Here is an 11,878-nt window from a genome sequence, read left to right on the forward strand (position 1 = left end):
GGGCTGGCTCAGGTCAGGTTGGCTTCATGTTCCCGTAGGGCATCTTGGCTTGTGGTAGTTTGGGGTTTTGTGGCACAGAAAAATTAGGTCCCAAGTTCTAGCTCATAAAGAAGAGACGTAAGGGACAACATATGATGTAAAGGCAACACTGACCAAAACAAATAAGACCAAGTGAATGCCCTCGTCATTCCATATGCCCTTTAACATTCCTTAAATCACTTTATAGGGTTTGTTGGTGTAGCCCACACTGACATTTCTTTTTCCATTTTAACTGTCAATTTGGGGGTAGGTGAGAGACACCTGCAAGCAATAGACAAGTTTTTTAAGTCGAATTTGTTACTGCTCCTAATAAAACTCACTTTCTAGTTCTTCAACCCAATTACCTAATCCAACTCTCGTTACGAAAAACCAAAAAACAAAATAATAAGACTTGTTATAAATTTTTGTACCCCAGTTTGACCAGAATTGCCCCAAAAGGGTTTGGCTTAGTGGGATGGGGCCTAGGCCACTAGGCAAGCGTTCTAGGTTCAAATCTTTTGGGCAGGCAGAAGCATGGTGACTCTTTGAGGACAAGGGATAAGTCCTCAGAGTTTTTATGAAGTACGGCAGGCAGAGTCAGCAGGACTAGGTCTTTGATCCTGTGGGCAATTTCTCCGTGCAAATATAAAAAAAAAAAAGTTTGACCAGCATTAAAAAAATTCTTGTTTTGTAAGTTTTATATCTATATTTATGATAAACATTCACATAAACTTGAGCAGCTTATGCAATCCCTAAATTTGACTATTATAATTAAAGTGTGAAGACAAGCCTACTCAATTTTCTTTATCTTTTTTGGCCTGGCCTCTAGTCCTTGGGCCCGAAATCTGAAGATATGAGATATGTGATTATAATCACCAAGGACCTAAAATTTAGCTCCTTAATAGGGAGAAATCTGGCCGTACATGGCAGGCCCAAAGTTTGCACCCGAGCCAATCTTCCTGGACCTATTCCAGGCTAAGGAGTAGTAGTCTAGCAAAGCTCAGACCCTCATGCAATCTTCTTAGTTGGGCATAGGCTAAATCTGAACCGAACGCAAGCTCCATCGATCCTGGTTTTTCCTCAATCAGGCCTAGGTGGGTCCAGCAACTTATCAGTGATCACCTTCTACTTCGTAAAACCACGTTTCATTTCATAATTACCATGATTATGATGTGGAGTGGACACCCCTTTTGTCAATTGGAAGATAGTATTGTCTAATACATAGGGATGACAGTGGACCGGGGGAAAGCGGGGCCCGCCCCGCCTCGCCCCGTTTGGACTAGGGATGAAGGGTATGAAACGGGGATGGAGGCAGGGACGAAGGTTAAAATCCATCCCCGTCCGAGGGTGGAGGCAGGCATGGACATGCACTTTTCCCCGCCACGCCCCATCCCCACCCCGACCACTTTTCCCCGCAATATCCCCGCCCTGCCCCGCCTCATCCCCGTTTGAACCGGGGATGGAGGACATGAAACGGGGATGAAGGCGGGGATGGAGGATAAAATTCATTCCCCGCCGGGGATGGAGGCGGGGGTGGAGGATAAAATCTTGAGGCGGGGCGGGGGTGGAGACCTTGTCCCCCGCCCCGCCCCACTGCCATCCCTACTAATACATATGATGCTGGCTTCAACCTTGTACTGTAATAGTGATAGGATAACCAAGAATTCGTTCCCAAAAATCAAGCCAGCTTTCACTTGACGTAGGATGGCCACAGTTTGAAAAGCACTGGCATATTTACAGAATCAGAAGCCTTTTTTTGGAAACTGCTAGTAAGGATGAAGCATATTTTGTGCCAAGAGCTCTGCCTTCCTGATTAGGGGCCACCGATTCTAAACCCACATGGGTGGGTTTACTCTTTGGAGAACCTCCAAGGTTTTACCAACGGGAGGCCTGCCAATGTGAGGTCGGTGAAGGAGAGGTTTTCAGTTAGTCTAACCAAAAAAAGTCTACCCTTTTAGGGAAAAAAAAAAGATAAAAAAGAAAAGATGTTACAACTTTAGATGGCAGGTAACAGAGTTGACTCTTTCCATTCTCGCTTGGCACATTAAGCATGCATCATACACATGAAATTTGAAAGTGATAGCTTAGATAAGCATGTTTACAAATGACTCTCTCTCTCTCTCTCTTCATAGTAGCATATCCATCACAGAAGTTATCTTTTTGGCATAAACTAAGTGGGGCTTAACTGGGGTATGAAACATAAAATTAATTAATTGGGTCTTTGAATTAGTATCCTCACCTTAAATTGTTTTTTTTTTGTTAGGTAGCACATCCTCAGCAGAATTATCAATTGAAATTTGTAGTAGGTGAGAAGTATGCAGAAATGTTCTTTCAAAAAAAGAAAAAAGTATGCAGAAATGGAGGTCATATTTGCCAAGAGAAGACCAAGTATCATACTATCTCAACAACCATGTTGCCAAAGGGTGTTGTAGTAGCAGTGCTTTGGTTTGTCAAATAATATTCTATTCCTTGCAACTAAGCCATAATGTGTATATATAGGCCTCATAAATTGAAGAGAAACCATCATTAATCCTTTACTCTAAAACCTCCAAAGGGGGAGCTCACTTGAAGGGTTCCTCCGTTTGCTTGCTTCAAAAGGGTGTAGGTCTTCCAAGAGTGCAAATGAAGACCCTTTTGATTGTGTGCATTGTTCTCTTGGGAATGATAGCATTAAATGTTGCAGACAACGAAAATGGAGATGAGCATGGACATGGTAATGACCATGGACAAGGTTCAGCCAATGATCATCAATATGACTACGGCTTAAGAGACGACTACTATTGCAATACATGCCCTCAAGCTGAGTCCATCATATCCAATATGATGTACCAATTCATCTACCAAGATGCAAATGTGTCAGCCCACATGGTGAGGTTGTTGTTCCACGATTGCTTTGTCAGGGTACTCTCTCTCTCTCTCTCTCTCTCTTTTACCAACATGCATATGCTATAAAGCATGCAGCAGCTACTTAGGGATGACCACCAAAACGTGTGTTTTTATAGCGATGAAAATGCATTATTTTCATAATAGATGATATTTAAAAAATCTATCATTTGAGAAGAGCAAACAACCCCTAAAATATCACAAACACGAAAGACAGGTTACATTGAGCGAGTACCACATCCGTTTCTTCATAGAAACCCATCAACAGGTTACATTGAAGAGTACCACGCTGATTCTTTATTGAACCCATCAGATGTGGTACTCGCGACAATCGTTACCACTCAAGTTAATCATACATTCGCTCTTGACAAGGAGGATGCAGCCTTATGGACACTCTTTAACGATGGAAATTTGAGCGCAAATTCCCTATACACAATCTTATTTGAACCAGCTGCACCTTGGCTTTCTAGGAAGGCATTATGAAGGAACGGATTACTTTTACGGGCTTCCCTCATGGCATGGCAGATTCTTCTTGGAACAGTTAACACTGACTCAAGACTCAAGTTACATGGTGTCCATCTCACTAGCATGTGTATTTTTTTTGTAGAAAAGCCAAGGAATCTATTTCTCATCTATTTTGGGAATGTGCATTCTTTAGAAATTTGATCATATAATTTGTCTGTCTTCAACTTTCTCAAAGATGTAATCGCTTCACAACTCCATAGTCATGGCAAAAAATAGTTAATTTGGAGAGTATGGGTGTAGTCCGCTTGAAACCTCATTTGGTATGAAATGAATCATCGATTTCGTTTGGTTCTTACCGATCCTAATATGATTTTTGAACAATTGAGATGGGAAATCTGTTCTATAGCTAGACAAAAATGACCGGGGAAGGTCATCGATTGGATTGAAAATAGAAGGTTCATGCTTTGATCTTACGGCTACGATGTTGTCCTTTACTGACAAAGGGCCGCACTTTTTCTGTTCTGTTTTTAGATTTACTCTCAGTTGCTTATGTTTTTGCTATAGTGTCTCACTTACGAGTGATCATCATTCTTTCCGTTACCTATAGATACTATTGTAATAAAACTTTCTTGTTTAAAAAAAAAAACACTACAAAATAAAGAGGTAATAGATACGAACCACTTCTAAAAAGGTTAAAGGTACTTATTAATTGTAGTTTAATAAAGACTTGTATCTAATAATAGGTTTTAAAACTTTTAACTACGGTCTTTTGACTTTTAAGTATAACTTCAGTCGTGCTTAAATAGCCAGCAGTTTACTGTAACTCTTTTAGCTATGGTTTACTATAGCTTTTTTAGCATTAATTGCAACCAGCAACCATAGTTAATAGTACAAAATTTTAGTAAATTCTCCCCAAAAGCATACAAGAGAATATGCTAATTTTGATTCACTTTAAGCATTTCAACTTCCATTCTTCTAGGCTTGGGGACCTTCTTTGAACTTATGGGGGGGCATGAAACAAGTTTAAGAAAGGGACATAATACAATCCTTTCAAAATATGGCATGATACAATTGCGGTATTTTCAAAACTGGTGTGTTTGTGTACTTATTATATGGTGCCAACTGCCAACCAGCGGTTGCCCTCGTGTCAAAGTGATCAGGCTGGTTTGTGTTTAGGTAGTTTTTGTTTTGCATGAAGGGCAGGGAAACCACCATCAGAAATAGAAACCTAATGCATGTTGTACTTACTTACAATCACCGTCCCTATGGTGCAAACCAGTAGCTCACACCAGTGTGACAAATATCGCAAGATTTACGAAAAATCTCAAAATAATATAACGAGAAATTGCCTGAAAGTTTAAAACGGCAATTTCTCTTGAGATTTTCAAAATATCATGAGATTTATGAAAAAACATAAATACCATAATTTAAACGTGATATTTATATTTTAAATGGCTATTTATCACCAAAAAAATCATGTATTTTTATTTTTTTAATAATTTTTATTAATATTTTATTATAAAAAATAATTTTATATTTTTAAATTTATTTTTTTATTGCCAAGATTTTGCCCAAAAAAATGGAGATTTATGAATTTTTTTCAATTTCTCAAGAGTTTTTGAAAAACAAGAAATTGCCTATAAAAAGGGTTGTCACTATGGCTCACACTTAGCCCCAAGGAGTTGCCATAACCAGGGACCCTCATTAATACCAGGGGCTGATGTTCATGAGAATGAAATCCAGACCACTCGTCTAATGGCCCAGGGCCCTTCCACTGCACCAAACCCCCTGGGGCTTCCATGTTTGGGCGGTTGCTAGTTGATTTTACAGTGTCCCATACGCTCTGCTGGTGCAACCAGGCCATGTGTCTTGACTTTTGAACATGCATGGGGACAGGGTTGCGATGCATCGGTTCTTCTCAACTCCACTTCAACCAACAAAGCCGAAAGGGGCGCACCCCCTAACATGCCAAGCCTCAAGGGTTTCGACATCATTGATAACCTGAAAGCAGCATTGGAGCAGCAGTGTCCTGGAGTTGTCTCATGTGCTGATATCATCGCTTATGCTGCCAGAGAGAGCGTTTTCCAGGTAAAATTAGAACATACACATTGGAAAATATTTGCTACTAATGAAGGTAAGGAACTAATGAGCTAGAAATCATAATTGCAAGTTATGTCGACTCAATATAACTACATAGATGTGTTCAGCATGGTTTGTTTGCTAAGGATAAACCTTGGATCGTGCTTTTCTGATGTAAAAATATGATTTTTTAAGTTATGAAATTTTGGCACATTATGAGTCGTTATTTTTTAACTCCTTTAAAAACCTAATTACTTGTTATAATCACATAATTCAAAACTAGCTTTCTACTAAACAAACCATGTAGATCACATCCATAACATTTGATCTAAAAATTTAGAAATTTTTGAACAAAAGAGTGGTTTCTACTCATTAGTTTCTTACCTTCATTAGCCAATATTCACACACACACACACACACACATTATATATATATATACCCTCAAGGATGCTATGTTCTCTAATGGCTTGATCGATTTTACAATGTTTGCATTTAATATTTTGTGGATTTGATCATATAGAGGTTTTGATGTGTAGAAAAGTGCTTCAAACGAATAAAAAAAATTAACAGCCCATAATGCATCAAAATTTTGCTAAAGAAAAAAGTTTCCACATCAAAACAACTGGATCTAGAGCGTGTTCTTTACTAAACAGACCATAGCAAGCACATCTACTGGGTCTAATTAATTAAATAATGTCTGCTAGTAAGTACGATATATGTATGTGACAAATCACTGTCTCAAAGTTGCAATTTTTTTCCTGTAAACTAGGCTGGCATACATTATCGCTACAATGTAAGAGGAGGAAGAAAAGATGGAACAGTCTCATTGGCATCCGAAGCTGTAGAAAACCTCCCACCACCTTTTGCTAACATTAGCAGACTCATCCAAATGTTTGCAAGAAAAGGGTTATCTGTAGAAGAGATGGTCACCCTCTCAGGTACTCATAAAATCACATGATATGAAAAGTTTATATATACTTGGCTAGTAGTCAGTGGGTTGAGCATACTTGGCTGGTAGAGTGTGTCTGAAGGCTCTCAAGATGAAAGATGCCAGATCAAACCCCATTGCTTCTAGATATACCCCTCCGATTTCACCGATTTCTCTGTAAAGCACCGCTGTTGGTGGAGAACCTGGAGTTTACATCGTAGGGAGGCAGGCTATTAAATGACCTGCATCGCTATGCAGGTTTCTCATCATATATATATATATATATATATATATATATATATATATATATATATATATATATATATATATCGCAAGCAAAAAGGTGTTTTCAGGTTGTTTTTGTGTTTGGCATGATTGATTTGTTAGGAAACTAACACTTGGATCATGTTTCTTCGATTTTCTTTGTTCTTTATTACGACTTTGTGATTGATCAGGTGCCCATTCCATTGGAGTCTCACACTGCCCTTCCTTGGGTGGAAGGCAGTTCAACCTATCCAGTGGTCTGCCTGATCCCCTTCTTGACCCCAACTATGCAGTAGTTCTAAGGGAATCCTGTCCACTGCCAAGCAATCCAGACTCTGTTGTTTTCATGGACACCTTCACACCAACCATCTTAGACAACAAGTACTATGAGGGTGTACTAGAACACAGGGGATTGTTCACATCTGATGCAGCACTGCTTACAAACGAGCTCACCATGCAACAAGTGATAGCCTATGCACACAACCCCTCTGATTGGGAACAGAAGTTTGTTGCTGCCATAATCAAGATGGGTGAGATAGAAGTGAATACAGGGAACCAAGGGGAAGTGAGAAAGACATGTAGTTTCATCAACTAATAAGGATTAATCCCCCCATTCTCTTCACCCTCCTTTTAGACAGTCAGCCCCGTTGGTTATTCTTTTTGGAGAACCTCATTGAGAATAAGTGCTGAATTTAGGGAGTGCTTTTTGGATTTTTCTTGTTGCTTGCTGCTGCTATTGTTGTTGTTGTTACTATGCACATTGACTTCCACTGATTAAGCACTTGTGGGTGTCTGGGGGTAATTCTTTTGCTTGATGGGCGTTTTGCTCCCAAGAGAATGTTTGTTGTAGTCTTATTTTGTAACAATAGATTCCCAGTAATAAATGTTTTTTGTTTTTTACCACTGTTTTGTCTCATTTTTCCAGTGCCATTGATGACGTGATATTTTTAGGGTTAAAAATTCGGTAAATTGAAGGCTGTTGATTTTTCAACTTACATGATGGAAAAACATGGCCCAATGGCTAATCCATTCCAAGATTACATCTGGAGGGTCCTATATAAAAAAAAACATTAAAAAATATGAAAAATCATGTTTTTACTCGTGGGTTTGCAACCCATGAGTGTAGCCAATATTTCACCACATACACACATGCAAGTAGCATGATAATATGCACTTGGATGTGTACAACACCAAGTTCTAGTGACCGAGTGAATGCCGTTGTGAATGGTGTGTGTGTGTTAAAATATGTGCAGATGTTGGCGTATTCGCAAAAATTGAAACTGGAATACAAAATAAACATGTACTGGTAGACACCATGGTTGATGCTACGTGTGGGTGCTCAGCCTATTGACGCCCACGATGAGCCCAGGCCTTCAAGTCGATGGTGAGCAGGACCTTGAACCCAATAACAATTATGAGCAATAGGCTAGAGGCTAATGGTTTCTCGCTGCACTCATCATACAATCAAGCTCTCCATTTATAATAGAAGATAAGGGATGGTTACAAGAATGTGAACTCGTCACATTTACCTATCCTCCACCCCACTAACTCACATTAGTGCCCACTAACAGCCCCACTAAACTTCATTAGTGTCAAATCGGATAACACTATGAGTTGGACCTAAATCCAAATGTTCAACATTCTCCCACTTAACTCATTGACACTAAAAGGATACTAAATTGAGATTTATACCGTTATCTCGACTTAATTCTTTATGTGGGTTCACATGCTATCCTGGATCACAAGAATGAATCATATGAGTCATGAAGATGATCATCTCTTTAAGAAATGTCATATTTCTATGTACTACAATACAACTTATTTTCAGTGCTTTAGCATGTCAAGATTACCTTTATGAATAGGTTGGTATCTAACATATTCTATTGATTCTTTAATATTGTTATTATGTTATTCTCTTTAACCAAATGAGAGATCTTTTATACAAAATCAACAATACATAATGTCATAGAGAATCAATTCATTTTCACACATATGATCACATAATGTATTGACATAGATCAGAAGGAATCAAAAAGACCCATCTCCTTTACATGTTGGGAATACAATCTCGGTGTTAGCCCTTTAGTAAGGGGATCCGCAGTAATTTCCTTTGTACTAATTGTATCAATATTTACCAGATGATTCTCAGTCTTTTCTTTAACAACAAAGTACTTTAACTTCATGTGTTGACACGAAGATAAACTCTTGTTATTTGAGAAGGACATGGTAGCTTCATTATCATAAAAGATCTTTAGTGATCTCTCAATAGAATCCACAATTCCAAGACCCATAATAAAGTTTTTTATCTAAATGGCATGAGACAAAGTCTCGTATAGAGCAATAAATTTTGCCTTCATTGTATAAGCAATAGTTGTAGACTACTTTTCACTTCTCCATGAGATGACACCACCTGTTAGTAGAAAAATGTATCCAGTAGTAGACTTTTTATTGTAGTCCAATGACCTCTAGGTGATCAACTTTTTTATAGGTCAACATGTAGTCATTTGTTCCTTATAAATAGCGCATGACCTTCTTTGCTACCTTTCAGTGCGCAATGCCTCGATTTGAGTGATATCTACCAAGCATTCCCACAACAAATGCAATATCAGGTCGTGTGTAGGTTTGCCCATACTGCAAACTCCCAACCGCTGAAGCATATGGGACAATTATCATCTGAGCCTTTTCATTATCATCTTAAAGACATTCCTTTAGGCTCAATTTATCCCCTTTTACTATGGGTGTGGAACCAAGAGAATAGTTCTTTATCCCATATCTTTGAAGAACCTTAAGTATATAGGATTTTTTAGAGAGGCCAAAGACACCCTTAGTTCTATCACGACGAATCTCGATTCCAAGGATAAATTTGGCTTCACCCATATCCTTCATATTGAAATGAGAGAAAAAAAATCTTTTGTCTCATGTAGTAGACTCAAATCATTAGTGGTAAGAAGAATGTCATCAACATATAAAACCAAAATTATAAGCGTACTCTTATTAGTTTTAATCTATATGCACTGATCAACAATGTTTTCAGTTAATCTAAAGTTCATAATTACCTAATTAAACTTTATATACTACCTACGGGAAGCTTGTTTAAGTTCATAAATTAACTTCTTCAATTTACAAATTAAATGATTCGAGTCATCTACACTGAAACCAAGAAGTTATTGCATGTATACCTCCTCTTCCAGTTCCCCATTTAGGAATGCACATTTCACATACATTTGATATAGCTCTAAATCAAAATGAGTTACGAGGGTTATGATTATCCTCAATGATTCCTTAGTTGAGACAAGAAAAAAATCTCATTATAACCAATGCTCTCTATCTGCATGAAATATTTTACAACAAGTCTAGCCTTGTATCTCTTCACTTGACCATTAGAGTCTGTCTTGGTCTTAAAGACCCATTTACAACCAAGAGGTCTAATTCTATAAGGCCAAGGTACAAGATTCAACACTTGGTTCTTTGTCATAGAGTCAAACTCTTCATTTATGGTATTGATCTAATATGTTGATGTTTTACTTTCAATGACTTCTGCAAAGGTGAAGAGATCATCATCAATATCTTTGAAATTATTAGACTCTTGCAAATACACCACATAGTCCATATTTATAGCAGATTTTTTGGTCCTCCATATAGGTGATTCAAAATGAATTTTTATATCATGTTGTTGTTGTATATTCTCATCAATAACTTGCTTTATTTGGGATTGATGTTCATTGATCAGACTTTTCATGGCATTATCCAAAGGAACCATGACAGGAAAAACTAGGTCTTTATCTTTCGCAGATATGAAATTTGAATCTTGTATTTTATCAAATTCAATAATTTGAGATGCATCAGTCTCAATATAACCATTTTTAAGAAATCTTGCTTTATTTGTTTCCATTATCTATGGTGTATGAGATGGACAATAAACCTAAAGCCCTTTGATCTTTTTAGATAACTAATAAAAAATCTACTAGTCATTCTAGGATAAAAAACTTTTATATATGGGTTATACAATTTAGCTTCTGCTCGACATCCTCATATGTGCATATATGATAATGAAGGTTTTCTACCAATTTATAACTCGTAAAGAGTCTTTTGAACAACCTTCGTAAGAACTTTATTCAAAATATGCACTATTGTCTTAAGAACTTCACCCCACAAGGTCAATGAAAGGTTTAAGTCATTTTATCAGACTTGAGAACCTTAATAACTTCACTAGTTTGTTTCTCTACTTCTTTCTTGAAGTCCTTAAAAATATGAAAGACTTCTGATTTTTCAAATAATAAGTAAAGATACATATATTGTGAGTAATCATCTACAAAGGTGACAAAATGCTTTTCACCCATATGACACAATGAAAAAAAAGTCACAAACATCTATATGCATTATCTTCAACTTTCTATTATTGTATTGACATCTTTTTTATGTGTGTTAAACTACTTAGCCTTTATGCAGTCAACATATTTGGACTATGTGGTGTATTTGCAAGAGTCTATATCAGTGAAATCAAGAGATCCAAGGATTCCTTCTTTTATAAGCCTTTGGACTCTCTCTTCGAGATATATCCTAACCTTTAATGTCAAAGCCAATAGGATTGATCTTCCTTTAGACCACGTTTATTATCAATCATTATGTTCTCAATAGAATAAGATTCCTAAATTTGGTATTCAGTTTTTTAACCTATACAAACCATCACACACATATGCATAACCTATATTAATAAAAAAAAATTATAATAATAAGTTTAGAGTTTTCAAATTTAAAATTAAAACCAAACTTATCAATCTCGACTCCAACAAAACTCTACAGGTCTCAATGTTCTTGACATGCAAACACATCTTATTTTTCGAGAAGATGCTTCTTTCATTCTCTATTGGTTTCTTTTTGTTCAAAAATGTCTGTAAGAAGTTGGCAATATGCACTGTAGCACTAAAATCAATCAACCAACTATGCAATGGATTATGAATCAAATTGCAATTATAAGAAATTAATAACTTATTACCTTTAGTTTCGAGTCATTTCTTATGCTTCAAGTAGTCCATCTTCTTATGTCCCTTCTTCTTGCATAAGAAACACTTTATAAAAAAGCTTCCTACCTGGGATTTGGCTTTCGCCTGAGAGTTTGAACTCTCCCCAAAGGTTTTCTTCTTGTTCTTCTTTTTTAAGGATTTTTTTTTTAGCCCTGACTTTTGGTTTTCCTTATAAAAGGTCATATGTGCACTCGATACCCTTTCACTCTTCAGTCTT

General features: G+C 37.1%; 1 protein-coding gene across 1 annotated transcript; it reads left to right on the plus strand.

Moving 5' to 3' along the window:
• Positions 1-2,640: 2,640 nt before the first annotated feature.
• Positions 2,641-7,232, plus strand: LOC149832290 (peroxidase 5-like). The gene is made up of 4 exons (XM_090013215.1): positions 2,641-2,919; positions 5,263-5,454; positions 6,215-6,383; positions 6,829-7,232. Exons 1-4 carry the CDS (start codon positions 2,641-2,643, stop codon positions 7,230-7,232), a joined length of 1,044 nt encoding a protein of 347 aa, XP_089869341.1.
• Positions 7,233-11,878: the final 4,646 nt, after the last annotated feature.

Source organism: Nuphar pumila, chromosome 7 (assembly GCF_984573655.1).
Source record: "Nuphar pumila chromosome 7, dmNupPumi1.hap1.1, whole genome shotgun sequence".
NCBI classification, from domain to species: Eukaryota; Viridiplantae; Streptophyta; class Magnoliopsida; order Nymphaeales; family Nymphaeaceae; genus Nuphar; species Nuphar pumila.

Bases quoted from the DNA above. Each gene is read 5' to 3' on its own strand.
- LOC149832290 (XM_090013215.1), top strand. From the start codon at position 2,641: ATGAAGACCCTTTTGATTGTGTGCATTGTTCTCTTGGGAATGATAGCA. The intron at 2,920-5,262 runs GTACTCTCTCTC...GCATGGGGACAG, and splicing joins TCCACGATTGCTTTGTCAGG to GGTTGCGATGCATCGGTTCT. The intron at 5,455-6,214 runs GTAAAATTAGAA...CCTGTAAACTAG, and splicing joins CCAGAGAGAGCGTTTTCCAG to GCTGGCATACATTATCGCTA.